At 42.1% G+C, this 20090-nt stretch overlaps 1 protein-coding gene and 1 pseudogene across 1 annotated transcript; both read right to left on the bottom strand.

The window, feature by feature from the left end:
* Window positions 1-4300: 4300 nt before the first annotated feature.
* On the bottom strand, window positions 4301-17130 carry TMEM64 (transmembrane protein 64). Its single transcript, XM_056484949.1, has 3 exons — window positions 15907-17130; window positions 10198-10353; window positions 4301-6912 (listed from the first exon to the last, which is right to left on the bottom strand). The coding sequence occupies exons 1-3, from the start codon at window positions 16672-16674 to the stop codon at window positions 6718-6720; spliced, it is 1119 nt and encodes a 372-aa protein (XP_056340924.1). The 5' UTR covers window positions 16675-17130; the 3' UTR covers window positions 4301-6717.
* Window positions 16769-17294, bottom strand: LOC130248765 (uncharacterized; annotated as a pseudogene).
* Between the last annotated feature and the right edge of the window lie 2796 nt (window positions 17295-20090).

Here is a 20090-nt window from a genome sequence, read left to right as displayed (position 1 = left end):
TAATATTCAGTGATCTTTACAAGTTTGCATTTTCTGCATTGTTAATATATTCTTCTGTGCCTCCCTCTCCTTTTCCTATTCAGGTTTTGGCAAGTAAAAAGGATTTTAAAAATGCATTTAATCCATTCTTTATGGAATGACTCACTAAAAAGAAGAGAATAAAGTCCTCTAATTATAGCTGCCATGGTTTTTACCTCCTGCTAAGTATACTAATATTCTTTGCACTAATTGCAACTTTTCCCCTTCCTCCTCCAAATTTTAAATTCTCAAACAGCTTATTTATTGAAACATTTTTAAACTCATTACTGTAAGACTTTTCTCCATCGCAAATGCCAGGGGTCTGAGGAGTCCAGAGTTATTTCTCCAGACCGTGCCATTTTCCCACCTCCAAGCTTGTTTGAAAGAACACTACCATAGCCAACTTAATTTAAGGAAGCATCCATTGCAAGAAGAAAGAATGTCTGTCATTAGACTGAGCGATGTAGATGGAAAAAAGACAAATAGATTCCTCAGCTAAAAGGAGACAGCCAGTGAAAAAAAATCTGCTCAATAATGGACCAGCATGTACACATAGCAGAGTCCTCTATTTGCCTGCAAACCAAATGATAACCATCTGATAACAACATCTGATAAACTGCTGTGGCTGCCGTGGGGGCAGGGGGAAAGAGGCATGCTGCAGTCAGAGAAATGAATTTCAACTCACTGCACAAAAATCAACTGTGCTCTGGCTAAAACCTGGAAAGACACACATCATGATACAACCATTGCAGCCTCCCCACTAAACACAACACAAATGCAACACAAAATGCTTGTAAGGCACCAATCTATATGACCTTGGAGCTGCACATGTGCATATGGCTATGGTTTCCACAGCTCTGAAACTCTAAAATTCAGCACCATATGAGAATGGTTGGAAATCAGTGATTCTGTCCAATGTCAGCTGCAAGGAAATCCCTGCACAGCTACCACAGCACTGGTCCCTCACTAGTTCACTGGCTGGAGAACCTCATGCAGGAGCTGCTGAGAGTAGAAGAGATTACTGGAGCTGTCTGAACAGAAAAAAACATAACTTTGTACCTCAAATTACATTCATGGGAGAATATATAGAATATTAATTTACTGGTATGAATTTTACCAGTTCTGAAGCTTTCTTGGCACTGTTTTGGGGCTTTTACAATTATCATTTATTTTGATTTGGTTTTGTAATTTCTTTTTTTTTTTTTAAGATCACAGGGAAAGGAAGCTGCTCATAGTGGCTTGGGGATGAAAGACACAGAGCAACCTCTGGCTTCAGCTCAGCAATCCCTGCCTCCCCAGCTGGTGGAAAAGCAAATGGCAAGTGCACAGCTCTTCCTCCCCCAGCCACCACCTGTGCCAGGCAAAGCAGAGCAAGGCAAAAAGCAAGCCTTTCAGGCAGGCAAACCATCTGCCATGTGCTGCTGCTGCATAAGACATCAAAAGGGCAGGCAGCAATAAATGTTCCACTTTTGATGAGATCGAGCCATTGCTTCTTGTTTGGACGTCTCTAGCTCAAGTTAAAAAAGCAGGCCCTGGAGGCAGAGATGTGCATCTAGCAACTCTCCAGAATCTGAGAAACACTCTTTTGAGTGTTCAGCTCAAAGAAAACCCCAAACTCCAGCTTCTTCTGAGGCACTATCCCCCATAGCTGTAAAAGACATCTGAAACAGTCATGAAAAGTCAAGGTTTAAAGCTTCATACTGTTGCCATTTCCGTGTTATTTACCTCCAGTCGTACCACCTCCAAAAATCCAACTGAAAAAACAACCCTCTATCATCTGGGTACTTCATCATCTATCCAAGCAAATTGTTACTCCCTCACAAAAATCAGAGAATTCATTAGTCTATTCCCCTCACCACCTACCATTTCTCACATTAAATGGAGAATATTTGAGATCTTAAGCAATCAAGTTTCTACAGCACAGTGAAAATTTGTTATTAGAATAGTTCATCACCACAGGCCTTTCCATCCTTCCTCCCAGCCACCACCCACAGACTTAGAGGGAAACAGTTGCAGCTTACAGGGAAAAGAGGGAAACAGCTCACATTCAGCAAAGGGAGCTCACACAGGCACAAACACCACTTGGTACACAGATTTGTATCCCAGGTGATCTTACCCTGTTATTGGGACAAACTAAACCATTCTAATTTACAGAAAAGTCAGCAGGAGGTTATTTTAGAAGAGGTCTAAAAATCAAAGCATGCTAGAATTCTCTAGAAGAGAAAATGCTGACTGGCCCCTAGGTGAGGCTATGCAGCTGCCCTGCCCTGGAAAGCAGAAGCTGCCAAAGGATTTGGCAATTACAAAACCAAGGCACTTAGGTGTATTCAAAGGCCTGGCAACATTATGGTTAAGTCTTCAAACTGTGTCTGCTGTGCTCAGATGATTATTTCTTCCCTCTAGCCTGAACAACCTGCAGTTCTCTAAATTCCCCCTCCTGCAGAGGAGGGATAGAAGCAATGCACTGCAGTCACCAATGCCAAACTGTGCCGGGCTGGAGACTGAATGATGGAAAGAGACTTGTCACACTGACTGGTTGATCCAAGATTTACATCCCCTTCACCAAAGCCAGAACTTAATTACCTTGACTGACATAAGCTTATGTGGAAACACTGTCGCCCAAAAAGGATGATACCTAATATTAAAGTTTCAGGATCAGGCAGAACAAACCCTTTCACTAATGACTTTTGTTCTAAAACAAAGCAAAACCCCCAGTACATTAAGCCTGTTCTGCTAATTTCTTTAACAATGCATCTGGAGTTCTAAATAATTAGAAGGGAAGTTCGACGACTTTTCACTCTCACAACAGCAAATCTGTCCCAGCTCATTTCCCAAATGAATCCAGAATCTGGAGCCAACCAACTACGCATTAGTCACTTGGCTAGCAAGGAGGATTTAACTTACACTAATGAACTTAGGACTCCATTAAAATGTAATTTTAAGTTAAGCAATACACCAGGATAATATATTGCAGTAGGAAAGGGACAGGATTGACACTGCCAACTCAGCCTCTTGCTACTTATCACTAATAAATTAATATAAATTAAAAATCAATACAACAGGGTAGTGCAAGACAAATGCTAAAGTCCATGAAGAGAGAATTTGTTAAGATTCATTACCCCTGTGCTGCCAGGCACATCACTAATTCTCCAGGACTGGAGAGGACAGAGACAAGCTGCTTTGCACAGCAGAGCCAGAATTTGCATCAGCTCCCCTTCTGCAATCGATTCCTATCCCCTCATGCCCAAACCATCACTTATGCAGACAGGACTAGTACCAACTTTGAATTATTGTGACAAAGCCTCAAAGAAAGTCAGAGAGCTATCCAAGCTCTTTACTTGTGCCATTAAAAATGACCACAGTGTGAATGGGAATGATATTTCATCCTACGCATTGTATCCTAGATTATTTGCAAGACAACTGAGGACTCTAGTTATCAGCCAGGCAAAATCCAGTCCCATTTTTTCAATTCTTCAAACTTGACATCATCAATGCTTGTGCAAAAATCAGTATGAAAATAGTAAATAAAGCTCTGGGACGAAAAAACAAAAACAAAAACAAAAACAAAAACAAAAAAAAAAAAAAAAAAAACCAAAAAAAAAATTTTCTCTGAGATGCTTAGTCTAAAGTTAAATTTTGACAAATATACTGCACAGTTGCACTTACCACAAGGCAGAAGGAAAACCGATGCCATGCAGTTGAAATTTTTTCTTAATGACCTGCCCTTTAAGTATCTTTCATATACAAAATGTAGAAATGTCAACATCATGACAACTCAAATATTCTTGAAGGTGACTTGCCACATATTGTTTAAACTAGGTTCATACCTTTGTGGGTTTTAACTAGACTAGGTAGGGAGCCTATCTTAAAAAAATAATTGATACAATACATTGATACAATACAATAATTACATCAATCAATGCAATAATTACATCACTTTTACTACTGCTATGTTCAGAAATATCAATCCTCTGGCAGTTTTGCAGCATGTTTCTCATTAACACATGTATGCTTATCCTCATATCAAAAAGGCAGCTGCAAATACCAAACCTTTGAAGTACCTAATAGAATTAAGCATGTATTTCATTAAACAAAAGTAAAAATCAAGTCTATTTCCCTTGTCAGTAACTCCCCACCCATGGAATTCATCCTTAAATTCTAACATTTTTCTCCATTGGTGCAGACAATTATCTTTGTACGGCTGCATAAAGATGAGACTCCACTGCACCTTCTTTACAACTATGTCACAGCAACTTAAACATTTAATACATATTCCTTTAAAGAAATTTAAGTGAATTTATTGTATAAAATTATGATTGGCATGGTACAGAAAAGTTCCTTTTAATGCACATTTCCCATTAACTTGTACACAAATATTACAAGTATCAAGCAAAATGCAAAAGTCTTAAGAACTAATTCCATACTACAAAAGTGTTCACATAGTGAAGTTACTCTGGTTACAAAATGTCATGGAAATAAAAGCACTTCAAAATACATATTTGGGAAATGTTTCAAATAATCAACGCAACCTTAAGTTAGTTAAAAAATGCAAAGAAAGAGATACCCTCTTCAAAACACTATTGTTCATTTGGCAAGATGGAGCAAAGTTCAGATCAGTTCACTGAAGGACTGTTCTTTACAAGAAACAAACAAAAAAAAACTTCTTCAGTTAAGAAAGGACTCAATTACTCAATTATACTATGATGACAAATAACGCCATCAAAAAGTTATCTGGCTCTCTTGTTTTCACACAGGAGCTGTCAGAGGCAGAGATGTGTAAATGAACACTTCCAGGTATATACAGATTGCCTTTTCAAAAACCAACTAACCAATCAAAACTAAGCCCAAAACAAAACAAAACAAAACAAAAAATCCCCAACCAAAAAAATAAAAAAAACAAACCCCCAAAAAACAGAAAGGAGACAATCTGAACTTTGTTGCTTCAACTGAATTAGTTCAGTTCTTAAGTCACAGGACCCAAGAACACCAGCCTGCAAAGGATACATATTTAAGGAATAAAATGGAACTCCCACTACGAAGGAAGGCGCAGATGTTCGGTTACGCGCGTGCCGCACATCCTCTCAGTAAGGCTGTCAGAGGCTCTCACATCTCTGCTTCCCAATGGCCTTTAAGACCCACCATTCTCAAGAAGACAAAAATGCTCAGACCCTACAACCAATCTTACAAAAGGGAGGCAGTGGTACTGTTAGAAAATAACACAAAATTTTGAAGACTGAAAGCATCCTTAAAAACTCGCACAAAATAACTACAAAAGAAGCCATACTTTACATTATTTTTGAATCAGATGACTTGCGTGTGTTTGAGCCATTGAACACTGGTATGTATATCTACATGAAACTCACACATAAGAACATTTTGTTCAGGCATTATTGTTGTTTTTCTTTTAGACACACACAAAAGCTACCGTCAGATTATCCAGTCTATTTCAATGCAGTGAAAAACAGTCCACAGCAGGCGTAAAAGGAGCAGTATCCAATACAGTGTTGTCTTGCAAAAATGGAGTCAGAATTCCTGAGTCTCAGAGACATTGCTGTCCTCTCCATTACTGGATTATTTCTTTTTCCAAGGAGAACCTCTAGTTTTCTTCACTCTGATGAAATTTGTAATAGATTGTGTCTTTTAAAAAATGTAAAACTAGTACAAAAGATGTGCCAACCAAAGTGAATTTTTAAAGCTTTTTAAAGGGAGAGGGGATTCACTTACAAAATAAAGGCCACCTTCTTGTAAAATTAGTACTGCTAATATCCCATCATTCTCTTTAGAGCAGAGTCTTAGCTCCCTGCTCCAGAAGCCTTACCACATGCAGTCATGTGAGCTGAAAAACTTCATCCTTTTAACAATTAAAAATATCATATATAGGACTAACGTGGAACAGCCCTTTGTTACAATCACCTAGGTGGCAAAACCAATTAAGTGTCATTCAAACAGTCATTGCAATCTGACATCTGCATTTTCCCTTGTACTTTGCATATTACACAGTGTAACTTAAAATGTAATTTAAGAGCACTTCAGTCCCACAATGTAGGATTTAAGCTTGTGTAAATACATTTGCATGGCTCTGCAACATTTGTAATGACTTAGAAAAATACATTCAACCAAAACTTTATATAGGGTTCTATTTTTTTTTTAAATCAAAAATGAAGAAAAAGCCAAATGGTCCCATCATTAGCTAAATAATACACTCCAAGTTCTGGAAGCAATTCCAAAGCAAAAGCACATTCAAGAATAACATACGTTGAATTGCATACTTTCTCATTCACCTTCATCAGTAATAAAATTCTACTGTATATAATTATTTAGCCTTATAAATAATGCTAAGCAGAAAAATATTTACCTCTGTGCTACTTTTTTGTATATAGAAGCATTTCTCAGTTTATAGGAGCAAAGGAAAAAATAACTAAAGTGCAGACTACAGGCCATGACAGGCATAAAAAATGACCAAAGGTGTAGCCAAATTTGCATTTACATCTTAAGTTACTTTGCCATCTTCCTTGTCTTGCTAGAAGTCACCCCATGTGCAATTAAAGAGCTAGTCGGTTGGTTTGTGCCACAGTACAACCTGTAATCACTTGTAATTTTTTTAAATCTATTTCAATTGTCCATAGATATTTCTAGGCAAGGTTCAAGATATTTCTATCTGAGGTTCACAAAACCTTTCTTAGTCATTAATACTTGAAATCACACAATATTGACACTCCCTCCAGAGAATGCTACTGTCCTCTTGTTGCAGTATGTGGTTGAGCCATTGATGCTCGGCTGAGTGTCTTTAACAAGCGATGTCTTCATTTCCATTTCACACGCTACAATAGCTGCATTGAGTTCCACTTGAGCCCGGTGAACGACATAAAACGAGAGTCCTATGCTTATGACAATCTGCAAATAAAACAACAGTGTTGGAGGCTGCATAGGCTGGGGGAATGAAGACAAAACAACTGATGTGAATGAAACAAAAAGGTGTCAATGCAAAGATTTATGAAAGCATCTGTTGACTCAAAGCTTCACAGGCAAGACACTGGAAGGGAGATGAACTTAGCCCCTGGGTAGCTCTAAAACTACATATGCTAACAATGTAGCCAGCATATCAGAACACAGACATTAAGTAGAACTTAAAATACTTATATAAATTGAAAAGACAAGTTTCTTTCTTTCTGTTGAAATTCATACACTTGTTATAAAGCAATCCTTTCACCTTCTCTCTTCAGTAAAACACAAGTCAAGTTTCTACCTGAGATCCTCCATAGGAAAAAAAAAAAAGAAAAAAAAAATATAAAATCTTCAAATAAAAATCAAAGTGTCTCATAGTGAGAGTCCCTTTGAAAGAAGCAAGTTCCTCTGCCTTTTTGAAAGAACATTAGCCAGCTGGAAACTGCAGCTTCCTTTCAAAAAGGTAAAGAAGTTCTATTACTTCCAACAGAATCTAGAGTTCCGAGTCTAAAACCTGAACTTGTTACTAACTGTAGGGCTGTGTTTTCTTTAACCTTGAGGACTACTGCTTAAAACACCTGTTACCATGGCAGGCGGTGCTAGAATATCACTGAGTAAGACAACTGACAAGTAAGAGCACAGGACAACTGCAACTGGAAGGCACCCTGGCACTCTCCAGCCCAACCAGCTGCTCAGAGCAGGGCTGGCTGTAAGACCAAACAGGTTGCTCAGAACTTTAGTCTAGTCAGGTCTTGAAAACTGTAAAAGGATAGAGATTTCACCATTTCTCTGGGCACTCTGCTCCAGTGCTCAACTACTCTTATGGTGAAAATGACTTTCCTCACCAGTTTATGTTACACATTTCAAAAGCTGGCCAATATAAGATTCACAATGATACTATAGACACTAATTTTTGAATAGACAGGAAAATTTCTATTCTAGAAACTTGTCCAAATATTTAAATTTGATTTGGTTTAGAAATATTACTACCAGTAACCTAGCTCCCTAGATAAATAATTAAAAAGAAATATATATACATAGACAACCATGAAATGTGAAGGATTTTCAAAGCTATTTACTAAATCAAAGTCCCATCAAAGCTCATCCAGGCAAAGCACTCAGCAGATGTCTGAGAGACAGTGGGAGAATGCAAATAATTTCTCCACTAAAGGCCTCCCTTTTAGTTACTCAGTCACGTTTCCAAGAACTGGTTTCAAGAAGATTAGTACTCCTTTTAAAACATTCAGGTTATCCAGCTACCACTTACCTGAGCAACACTTACTTTACAACCTATATAATCTGCAAAGGAAAGTCAAAGTCAATTAAAAATACATATATATATAAATGGAGGGGAAAAAAGCAAAAGACGACTAAAAACTACTACTCTGGAAATAACATTTCATGACTAAAATAACAGTCATATTATAGCTGATAAAAAAACCATTTATTTTCTCTTTGACCTATCAAGACTATGCCACACTTATAAAGGCATTTTTAATACTCATAACCATGTTTTGTGAAAGCTATAAATTCTATGTTCTATTTAAGAGCACACCAATTTTGGGGAAAGGGGGGAAGGTATGTTTAAAATGGTCCTAGACTTAGTTTTCTATGTTAGCACTGTTAAATATCAGCTTTATGGCTGTAAAAACCAAGGAACAGAAATTACTGCAGTACCTACTAAAATTCTGCAAACCACGGTATTTGCTCGTCAAACACAGCTTCAAGTACTGTCACTGCCAGAGGAGGTTTTAATATATAATATAATTCTGAAATACCCATACTGTATGCTCATAACGGTCTCACACTTAAGGCTTACACCCAAAATTTAGTGATAAATTATTTCAAGAGCTAAGGTCATGTAAAGGTACTTGATAGGCTTCTCATTAATTTACTCACTTCTAAAATTAGGATATTCTGATTTAGGCATTACAAAAATAGTACTCTACAGCATTTTTAATCCTGAATGTCTATGGAAAATGGGTATGCTGAGCACTAAGAGTGAACAGTGCACAGGTGCTGGGTCTACACACACATAAGCTTTTGTGTAGGCGTGATTTGACAAGTCTAAAATTCAGCAGGAGATTACCCTACAAGGCAAGTGTTTTTCTGGGTTTTCAGTCTAGAGCAGGGTTGATCAGCTCCAAGAGAAAGAAAAGCCACAATCTGGGGAACTTCTCTGCTTCAACTAGCTAAAAAAAAACCTAACTAAAAAGTGAAGGAGAGCTCTCTCCCACTGTCCACTGCAGACAACACAGTCCAGGAGAATGATGTGGGGGAAGAAAGTGCAGTCACTGAAAATGAACCGCACACTTCTTCTTCCCCCCTTCATTCTTGGGGAATAAAGGTGCAGAACTCAACATCCAACACAAACAGCACAGACAACTGAGGATTCATGCATCATAAAGTCACCCTAGGACAGCAAGAGAAGAAAGCTGACTGAAGGTGTAGAAGAGATAGCAAGCAACCTCGCCCCTGATAAGTCACAGTTGTACTAATTGCCAAAGAAGAGGAATAGCCTTGCCTTTAATGGGTCACAGCTGTGACTAATAAAGATAAGTGTGATAAAAGGGGTGGTTAACTGGCCAGGAATATCTTAGAAGCAGAGGGTCTGGAGGAAGAGGACCTTGAGGAGGACTAAGGAAGAAGGACCAATTCAGAGAGACACAAAGAAGAATGAAATAAGAAAGAAAGTTGCTGCTGTAAAAGATCTGCTGTGAGGTCAGTCTGGATCTGATGGAGTCAGAGCCTGCTGCTGGAACCTACAGTCATAGTTGAGCTGGTGAAAGGCTGTGTTCAGAGTCTGCAAACCAGTATTTGCAGTCGTAGTCCAGCAGAAAACAGACAGTCAGAGTCTGCAGCTGGACCCTACAGCAGGAGCTTGCTGTAGTCAGTCAGGATGGCTAATCTGTAAAGAACAATAAACCAGAACCCTTTTCATGTTGTTGAATGATAGTCTGTGTCTTGACTCATTTCTACCCCTAACAAGAGGTTTGCTGCAACAACTTACCAAAAACTGTGTCAAAAAAAAGAGAATGCTGTGTAAATTCTGCTTTGTGTTATAGTGAGGTGTGAGAGAGTTACACTTTTCTCAGAGCATAAAACAAAATCCAAAGAAATCAGTACACTGGGGACCCATTTTTCTGGGTATCTAGCAGTCAAGAGAAATCAGAGTATCAACAGAAATGATGGAGTATCATTACCAAAGGTCTATGAAAGCTGATTTTAACTGACCTGTAAACCGAATACAAAATAGCCACTAACGCTTTGTTCTGCAATCACATCCTCCATGGTGCGCAACGTAGTGCCCAAGTACGAGTTCAGGAGCTGAGTAGGCAGCAGCCCAAGCGACGAAGCCATCAGGTAATTGGGTAGTGATAAATCTGTAATCTGAGTAAAAAAGAAGATTAAGAAATCAAAAGCAGCTCCAGCACATCTATGTGTACAAACAACCAGACTACCACTTCCCACAACCATCCTAGCAAAACTATGAAAGAATTCTACATTCCCTCACTGAAACTTTGCTTCACGCACAGGGGGAAGATAATAGAACAAAACAGTATGTACCTAGTTTTCATCTGGCCCTTTTAAAGTTACTAGGTTTGGTTTCATTTCACCTTACATTATGTGCTATAGTCATTAACTACAGGTGCAATTACAGCATTCACTGAAGATACTTATTTTTACCTGGTGAATGGAGCCCTTGGATTTATGAGAATTTACTTGTGAGAAGAAATTACTTATCGAATGAGAAGGTCTAGGGCAAAAATCTGTTTTGCATTTTATGTGTATGGCACGTAATGCCAGAGGTAATTGTTCAAAATGTCACTGTATTAAATATGATCCAGGTAACAAAATAGCAGATACAATTTGTGCTGGGCAACTTACAAGTTTATTAAGATACGAATGTCTTTCAGTGATCCCTATGAGCAATATCCATCTATATCTAAACTGATAAGAGTACCATTATCTATCAAAGGTATTTTGCATCTCACTTTAGTTAGTGACCAAAATAGTACACACAGCTATAGGTTTTATTCATTTCTCTGAAGAAAACAGCAATAATATTTCAATATTTTCTTTTCTTTGCTGTGATGTTTCTGTTCTGCATCAATAGGGGGACGTATGAGCTTACATGAGAACAAAGTACACAGTACCAGCTAAATTAGTATCAGCAGCCATCAGGAAATATTAAAGACAAACATCATGTGATCAAAAAAATATTTACACAAGAAAAAAGAAAACAAGAGGAAACTGGGTTAAAAATTATTATGAAAACGATGATTTTGAAATCAAGCAGCCCAATAAATTTTCCACACAATTCAGTTGATAATAACAGAGATCTAATTAAGAACAGCCGCAACACTGAGAGCCTACATGGAAATTATTGACCTTGCCAGTTTTGTACAATGTTGAAAACCAAAGAATAGCAGCAATGTTACTCATTTCATCATGCTATTCTTAAAATAAACTTTAGTTACTGTGAAAGTCACAGTGCTGAATTCTCAGAGCTCTAAGCACCATCAGTGGAAAGTTTTTGGGAGGAAGGGCAATGGAGGAGCAGAATGCAATGAAGCATAAAGATTAAGAATAATTCACTGGAACAAGATCCAATAAGCCATTTCCAAACTTCACACTGCATATTATGCTTCCCACAGACTGAAATATATACCAGCACCACAAATATTTCCTTCTCTAGACAAGATTAATTTAGATTTATAATGAAAAAGGATTACATAATTATGTCAGAACTTCACATCTGACCAATACTTTCAAAAGACTTTTTTAAGCATTGTTGTAATCTGGGCCATGTAATAAGAATGCACAGTCCAAAACTTCCCATATTGCCAAGGGAATGAAGGAGCTGCTATTAAAAGTTTCTGAAATACTAATGCAGAAGCAAGATTTGCTAAGTAGGACACTACCATTACATCTAATGGAGCTGGGAAACTTCCAAAGATTGCTTTAACACTCCTGGCACTTCTCTCATTTCTGCAGATGCATTAAAGACATTTCAGTTGCAGAGAAACATATCTGCACACCTGGATATGTCCTGAAACTGCACCTTCCAAGTCATGAGAGAGCTTGTTTCCAAATGAAGGGGAGGTTGCCCCAGTGGATACACTGAATTGTAGCTTGTGCTTCCCACTGCAATGAAAGCTAAGGAGAGGGTGAAAAAATTTTTGAGATGCTCTTTTAACTAAACTCTAGGTTTAGAGCTACACTTACATCCCTTTCCCCAGAAAGCACAGGAAGTGAACAGCATCCCTGCCTAAGAAACTTGAGAAACTGTCAATAAAACTTACAGCTTTCCATACTTTTCTTTTTAGGAACTTTACCTGTTTTATGAATCTGCCAGAACGGTATCTGCATGGCTAGGCTGCCTAACAGAGCCTACCAGGGCTCTGTTTCTGGTGAAAGCTCAAGCCAGCAAAATTTAACCCTGAAATCCCAAGCCAAGCATGGACGCAACTGTTATAGGCCATATAGCAATGCTTTTAAACTGTATTCAAATACAATTAAGAACTACCTAATTACACTGGTAACAATAGCTAGAAACTCCCCCATTAAGTCTTGGACAGGCTTTGTCCCATGGAACTTTTGTGCAATCTTTGCAGCTGACACCTTTGGGTCAGTACTGTCAAAGAACAAATGCTTCTGTCAGGACTTTACTGGGGGCTCTCACACCTTTAGGGATTGCAGAACTATTTCCCTTCCCTCAGTTTACAAACCCCAGTTTCAGAACAGGCAGGCTTACTGACCAAGGGCAAAGGATAACACTGGTGCTTTTTCCTCAGAAAAAAAAAAAAAAAAAGCCCAAAACAAAATCCCCCAGAAGCAGCCCTTCCCTACCCCCAAAAAAAGCCAGCACTACTCCCTCAAAAAAATCCCAGTAAATACAAAAAACCAAACAGCAGCCAACTTTCCAACGAGCAGAGGAAACAGTGTGCATGTTTTTGCAAAGTAGGTATCATTTCTTCAACTCTGACTTCACTGCATGCCTTTCTAAACCCAGAGGTGCACACTTGAATACTCAATTTTTTTAATCAGATTATTTCTTTCAGGTAATATTCCCCTCAAAGAGGGGCGGGGGGCAGGGGGGGGAGTATGAAATCCCATCTAACATACATCTGGCACTACAAATAACCAGTTTGCACAAGTCTCACTCCAAGAGCAAACTCGTGGGAAGATGATAACCTGCATACCAGGCCTCCTTACAGACCTGCCTTCAAAACACTTCAGAGTTGCCAAGGTGAGAGAGCTGTGCGTGGGCAAACACATCAGTAAGAGCTATCCACCCACCCAGCAGCCCAGGCCACTCTGGCATCAGGAGTGACAATTAAGAAAAACTCACTCAAAAGAGAAATACAAACATGCTTTCAGTTAGCAAGTGCTATATTCCAGAGAGACAAGCAAATGCATTACCTCACCCCTCTACTGTCAGCAGAACGACCTTTTAAGCAGCAAGACCTTAATGTCTGGCTGGTGAGACAGTAAGGAATTTATGCTGATTTTCTTTGGGTGCTGTTTGAATTGATATGGTTCCCTCACTAATGAAATCCTAAGAAGCTCTTCCATCTTTTTCTACACCCCCTACAAGTCAACCTCCCAAAAGCCCTCAGCAGATGGCACATGCCACCAAACAAGTGCTTGTAGAAATCATTTAATCCCAGCCCTGCAGATGACCCTGCACACATCAAGGTTATGCCTCCCCTGAACCTCATGTGTCACTTCCTTCCTTCTCTCTCATTAATCTCAGTATCTCCAGTTTACTTAAAAATATCCACATAGAAAACATGCGTAGACCAGACCACTGGAAAATTAAAGATGTTTACTTTTTCTTAAGTTAACTATTGTTTAAAAATTAATCCTTTTCAAATTCATTGCTGAAGTTGCTAGCATGGGGAAATGCATTTTAAACTTAAAACAAATTTTAGTTTTCAAATAAGTGAGATTTCAAGGAAATGACAGCTTGGTCTGTGTAGGTAGAAAACTATTTTTTAATGTAATTTAAACTTGACTCAAAATGAGAAACTGTCTTGAATTCCTAGATTTGCATGCATCACTTTTCAGTGATCTAGTAGCTCATATCAAATGTTCTCAGTGAAAAACTGAGTATACACTGTGCTTTATTTTATTTATGCTATAAAGCAGTAAATCAGGAGTAATAAACATAATGAAACTAAAATTAGCAAAAAACATCCAAGTTACTTGGCATAACTCAAGCATGTGGTTTCATCTCATTTCCTATCTATTATTTTAACACTGAAACCATCCACTTGGAAAGAAAATTATTTAGCCTGCAGAATACGGAGAGCACAAACCACAGTGATTTACAGCATCATTTCAATATTGAACTGGCCCAAATACTCTGCTGAATTGTGTTTCCAACAGAAGGGTTATGCCAGGAAGGAAATCATTTTAACTTGGTAATTCTCTGGCCTACTTTTCAAATTCAATACTACTCTATATCATCTGCTGACTACTGCAAGTGACACCCCTAAGCTGAGAACAACCCAGCACAACAGCTCTCCCCACTTTAGGAGGGTCACACCACAGCAGAAGCTTCATCTGCTACACGGGACCTTGGGCTCCAGGAGGGACTCTGCTCCCAGCTGGACAGGTTTAAGCCTCTTCAGTCCTGCAGTAATATATGTTAACAAAATAGAACAGCAGAGGTTCAGCTGTTCAGTTTCTCATTCTCAACAAGGAAATGGTTAAAGGACTTGCTTAAAAAGAAATTACAACTCTTATGGATAAAGATTACAGCTCTGGAGATTAATACTCCAGTACACACAATTTTATATGCAGCAATTTAAAATATTTGGTGTGGATGTTACATCCCAAAATTGCACTTGGATTAAATTTTACTTAAAAAACAAATTTGGTATTCAGTGACCTACTAACTGCAGCCAGATGATTCTGTCAAAATTGAGCAAGTGATTCAGAAGGCTCCAGGATCAAGACTGCAGACAGGGAAAGGAAGGTGGGCTATATCAAAGTGGCAGACCAAAACATCTGTTTAGACAGTCACTTATGTTAAAGAACATACAAATTAATGGTACCCTTTAAAGTATTTCAGAATCCAGTTCACTTTGTTTTGATTTCACCAAGTTATTAGATACAACTGAGTCATAACACAGCCAAAACCAGATCCTTCAGACAAAGTACTCGGGAAACACAGAGGGTCTGAAATTGTCATCAGCAGCATGACAATACTCAAAAAAACCACCCTCCATGTTCTTCTTTACTTTTTCCTTTAAGATGATCAAAAAGACCAAATGAATGTACCAATCTTCACCTGAAAGTACAAAGAAAAGCAAGACTAATCCTTTTCCAGACTCAAGTTTAAAGTAACTTTCGGTGGCACTCTAGACTACAGACCCTTTTCAGGTCTGAGGCTACATCCTACTCTGCCCAAAACCTGCAACCTGTCTTGTGTGCATGGACTTAACATCCTGTATGGATTTGCCAGATGCACGGTACAAACACCAGCCACACCGAGAAAGAATTTTAATCTGTCCACTTCTTCTTTCCAATATGATTACTTATATTAAGCAGTTTATGAAGATCTGGCAAGAGTTTTCCTCAAGTCTTGCCAGTTCTAAAGTGGATCACTTTAAAAGCACAGACACTTATAACTGCTGAGCTCTCCACAGATTTTGCAATGCACCACCTTGGTGATTCTAACACCAGAATACAGTCTTGAAAGGCAAGAGAGCACAACGCCAGTGAGCAAGGCATCTCAAAAATCTGCCTGCTGACCCTCTGCATGCACAGAAGAGCAGCAGACAGGGCTGTTTTTACTGTTGTTAAAAGAGAGAGAAACCAGGGTTTGTTCCCAGGAAAGGAGGCAACCTCTAGCAGTAAGAGCAGCCACTATGCCCAGACATCCTTCCAGCCCTCGCCTTCCTCGGCCGCACAGCCCAGGCAGGGACTCACCGCGAAGACGGCGTTCTGCACCCCGAAGGGGATCAGCGTCAGCCGCGACAGACACACCACCCTGAGGCCGCTGCCGCCCTCCACGACACGGACGATGGCACTGAGCGTCCCGCTGCCCTGGATCCTGGCCCGCGCCCAGCGGGCCAGCAGCCGCTTGCAGGCCACGTGGGCGACCAAGGTGCCGACGAGGACGCCGAACACCATCAGCCCCATGCCCAGCACGAAGCCGTAGAGGTAGCCGGCGGCCACGTTGAGCAGGATGTAGCCCCAGCCGCACGGGAAGGACACGGCGATGAAGCCCACGGTGAAGAGCAGCACGCCGGCCAGGCTGTCCAGGCTCTCGGCCCAGAGCAGCAGGTCCCGCAGGTACTGGCGCACCAGGGCCAGCGAGGCGAAGCAGACGGCGGCCAGCACGCACAGGCTGAGGCAGCTCTTGTACCAGCAGGTGCCCAGCAGGCAGCAGGAGCAGCGCCAGCCCCGGGCCTCGGCCAGCCCGTGCCCGCCGCCGCCCGGCTCGGGCAGCTGGCAGAGCAGCAGCTCCGCGGGCGGCAGCCCGTCCTGCTCCGCGCAGGGCCCCAGCAGCAGCCCGCCGGCCCCCGCCGCCTCCGCCGGGACGAAGCCGACGGTGTCCCCGCTGCCGCCGCCTCCCGCCGCCGTCCCGGCGGCTCGGGACAGCCAGCGGCCCAGGTCCTGCCGGGCGCCCTGCGCCGCCGCCTGCTTCACGGCCCGGGAGAGGAGCTGCAGCGCCGCGGCCCCCGCGCCCCGCATCCCCCCGCGCCGCCGCCCGGCTCCGGCGCCGCCGAGCGCAGCCCCTTCGCTCGCCGCCTCCCCACGCAGCCTGCGGGCAGGGGCGGCCGTTCCCTCATCGCCCCGCCATGGCCCGGCTGCCGAGCCCGGCCGAGGGCCGGGCGGGGGCGGGGAAGCGGCGGCGGGGAGGGCCGGGAGGAGGGGGCCGCGCTTCGCCGCCGCCCGGCGGGCGGAGGGGCCGCGGCGGCCTCCGCGCCGCCTCCCGCCTCGGCCGCGCCGCCGGGGCTGCGGCGTTAGACGGCGGCGGGGCCGCTCTCTCCGTCCCGGCGGTGGCAGCGGCGGCCCTGGCGGAGCGCGAGTCCCGGCGAGCGGCGGCGGCGGCACCGGGGCTCCATCTCCCCGCGCTGGGCTCCCGCCCCGCTCCGGGAAGCGCCTTCTCGGAGCGGCGGTGCCGATGTGGCAAGCGCGGGAGGGAGGAGGCCAGGCGAGGCTCCGGCGGCAGCAGCGCCCGGCCCCGCTGCGGGGCTCGGCGGCGGCGCCAGGGCTCCGCCTCCCGGCCCGCCCCAGCCCGGCCCGGAGCGCCGCCGGGCGGGTGTGCCCCGCGGGGCCCCGCCGCAGCCTCTCCCGTTCGCGCACCCCATCGGCCCCGCCGCCCGCCTTCCCGCGAGCCGTGACCCGCGGCGTTCGGAGCGGCCCTGCTGGAGAGAGGGTCGTTTTCTGTCAGGGGAGCGCGGGGCTCGAGCATCGCTCGCTGTACTGTTACTCTCGCGCTCCCTTGACGTGTCGGCGACTCTCCCTCTCCTACGTGCGGACTTTGTACCGCAAACACCCCGATTTTCCCCTCTCCAGCAGCGAGACGAGCCTCTCCCAGGCAGCGGCCGGGCTTTGAGCCGAGGGCCCGGGCTCCGCCACAGCTCCGCTCGGGTCAGCGGGGCTCACCTGCCTGGAGCCCCCGACCCGCTCTGGGATGGCTTGAGCTTGGATGTTGAGCCATTGCTACAAAGAAAGAAACAGCCTGGATATGCAGTAAGGGCTCCATTTAGAGGTGTGTTTTCTCCGGAGCCTCGCCGAGGCTCGATAGTTTCGTAGCAGGTCGCTTTTGCTCTGGTGTCAAAAATGTCAAGGTGCAGAAAGGGTTTGTTTCTTTACAACGCTTATACATACAACGTGCTCCAGTGGAGTTCTATTCCCCTGCTGGGAAATCTGCAACCGTTCATAAAACGAGAATACATGTAGGTTGTAAAGGTTAAAGGGTGATTGGAAATAAACAAACATCTCAAAATAAAGAACATATATTTAAGTACTGCAAGTATGCACTTGCAAAACACAATGGTAGAAAAAATATGGTCTGGGCAATCCAACAAATCAGCCTAAGAAAATGACAGATATCTTTGGTAGCCAATAGAAGAATAAAAAAATCCTGGGGGACCCTGTACAGCAGGGAAATTGCAGATAAATGTCTCCAGCATAACCTGCTTTCTTGCTGTTACCTGTATCTGAATGTGAGCATTTGATTTTGTATGCAGTCTTTGCTTATGATGCAAACGCAGGCAGGGCATACATCCAGAATTATAATACTAAATGTCAAGAAAACCCTGCACTAGAGTTTGTAAAGGATGATGGGCATGCTTGTACATTCAGTAAGGCATTTTAGCAAACAGGGTGGCTGGAAGTTCAGTAGAAGAACAAGAAGACAAAATATTAATTTCTGGTTTTATACTAAGAGCATGTGGATTCAGCTTGTGTATATTTTTGTTCAATGCAGTTACTTCCATAAAAGAGGAAAAAGTCTGGGTGGAAATGACTTACAGAGTTACATGCTTTACAGTGCCCCTCTATTGCTGCATTTAAAGTGCAGAAAACCTTATATTCTGAGCTGGAATGAATTTCCAGCTGTCACTCTAAAAGCAACAGGGTTCTTTACTTATAATCACAGAAAATGTACTTGAAAAGTGATCACAAGAGAGTGTGAAGAACATAATGGTCTAAGTGACAGTTTTGATTTTACACTCTAACCTATAAAAAAATTTAACTAGTTAGTGAACATGCTTTTCCAGTCCCTAGGAATATACAGGCTGAATCTCCTTGACCTTATCCATCACCTGGGCTCCCTAAAATAGCTAATCTTGGCATTCTTCTGTCCCCTGGAGCAATAGCTCAGGAAGGAAGGACAAGAAATAATCATATTTTGAGTGACACAGACCACGGTCACAGAGCATCTTTGGATAAACATCCAAGTAAGGCCACAGGAATTCAGCGAGGGTTGGGTGGAGCTGGTGGCTGCTCCCTCATGCGCAGCGGATGCAGCTACAGAGATGAGAGGCAGTGTCAGCTGGCTCCTGCGAGCCTTCCCAGCACACTCTTACCATCTGAAGGAAAAAAAACAACCTCACACACCCTTGAAAACCTGCCAAATTGGCACATTGCTAGACACAATGCTGGACAAAATGGTCTGCCTTTCAGACTTGCTAGTCAGTGAATCATAGGATATTCCTGTACCATGGGTGATGCAGTTGCAGTGATATAAGCAAGGCAAGATCCCTAGGGGAAAACAGTTATCTTTCCAATCACTGCACTTAAAAAACTAGGCAAGCTCTTGAGCACACAGCTCCTGGACAAACACTTTGTTCTCCAAAAAAGATAGCGCTTTTTATTTGTTTTTCCTTTTCCCCCAGGTAGATTAGTTCATTTAGTGAATAATTTGCAGCAAATGCTGTCTAACCTGTTCTTTTAAAAAGCACAACTGTTATTTTTGTTACTTTTGGAAATTATTTGAAGTAATAGGAATAAAAATTACAGGTTTTGTTCACATGGGTTTAAATTACTGTGTTACATTAGCTAATACTGCTCCTATACTTCCTTAGCCAGATCTAATTATTGGATTTTCATTATCTCATCTGTCATTTGAGCTGATTTCTTACCTATCTTTACATTTGGTCTTGCACTGGTCTTTACCTGTCTTATTGGCCTTTCTCAATGAATACATGTAACCCCTGAGACTGGAGTACTGTTCTGCTTCAAGAAAAGGTGTTTCTATAGAAAGATGCTCTCACAATTATATAAATAGTACTGGATATTGAAGAATTTTTGCCAGACACATCCTTTTTTCCAGCCTGCAATGTAGGCTGAGGATATTTCCTTGTCCTGGCATAAGCAACTAAGAAATGCTGTTTTGTGTTTTGAAACTATGATTCTTCTGTCTCTTTTTTTTCTTTTTTCTTTTTTTTTTTTTTTTTTTTTTTTGAAGGACTATTATCATGCAAACACACCCAACTAAGCATCTTATTGAAATGAAAGGCATGATTCAATTAGGTCCATGCAACTGGTCCACACTGAATACGGACCCTGAAGATACATTAAGCCATAAATTGGGACCTAAAGTAATTCTGAAGCTCCTGAGAAAATTGCCATAGTTATTTCTGAGTTGCTCTTTGAGA

Source organism: Oenanthe melanoleuca, chromosome 2, assembly GCF_029582105.1.
Source record: "Oenanthe melanoleuca isolate GR-GAL-2019-014 chromosome 2, OMel1.0, whole genome shotgun sequence".
NCBI lineage: Eukaryota > Metazoa > Chordata > Aves > Passeriformes > Muscicapidae > Oenanthe > Oenanthe melanoleuca.
The sequence above is the reverse complement of the archived record's forward strand: the minus strand, read 5'-3'. Positions and strand labels throughout refer to the sequence as shown.

Coding starts and splice junctions, on each gene's coding strand:
- TMEM64 (XM_056484949.1), bottom strand. CDS start 16,674: ATGCGGGGCGCGGGGGCCGCGGCGCTGCAGCTCCTCTCCCGGGCCGTG. Junction 10,354..15,906: donor TGCAGAACGCCGTCTTCGCG/GTGAGTCCCTGC, acceptor TTTTTTACTCAG/ATTACAGATTTATCACTACC. Junction 6,913..10,197: donor ATTTTGTATTCGGTTTACAG/GTCAGTTAAAAT, acceptor TTTTATTTGCAG/ATTGTCATAAGCATAGGACT.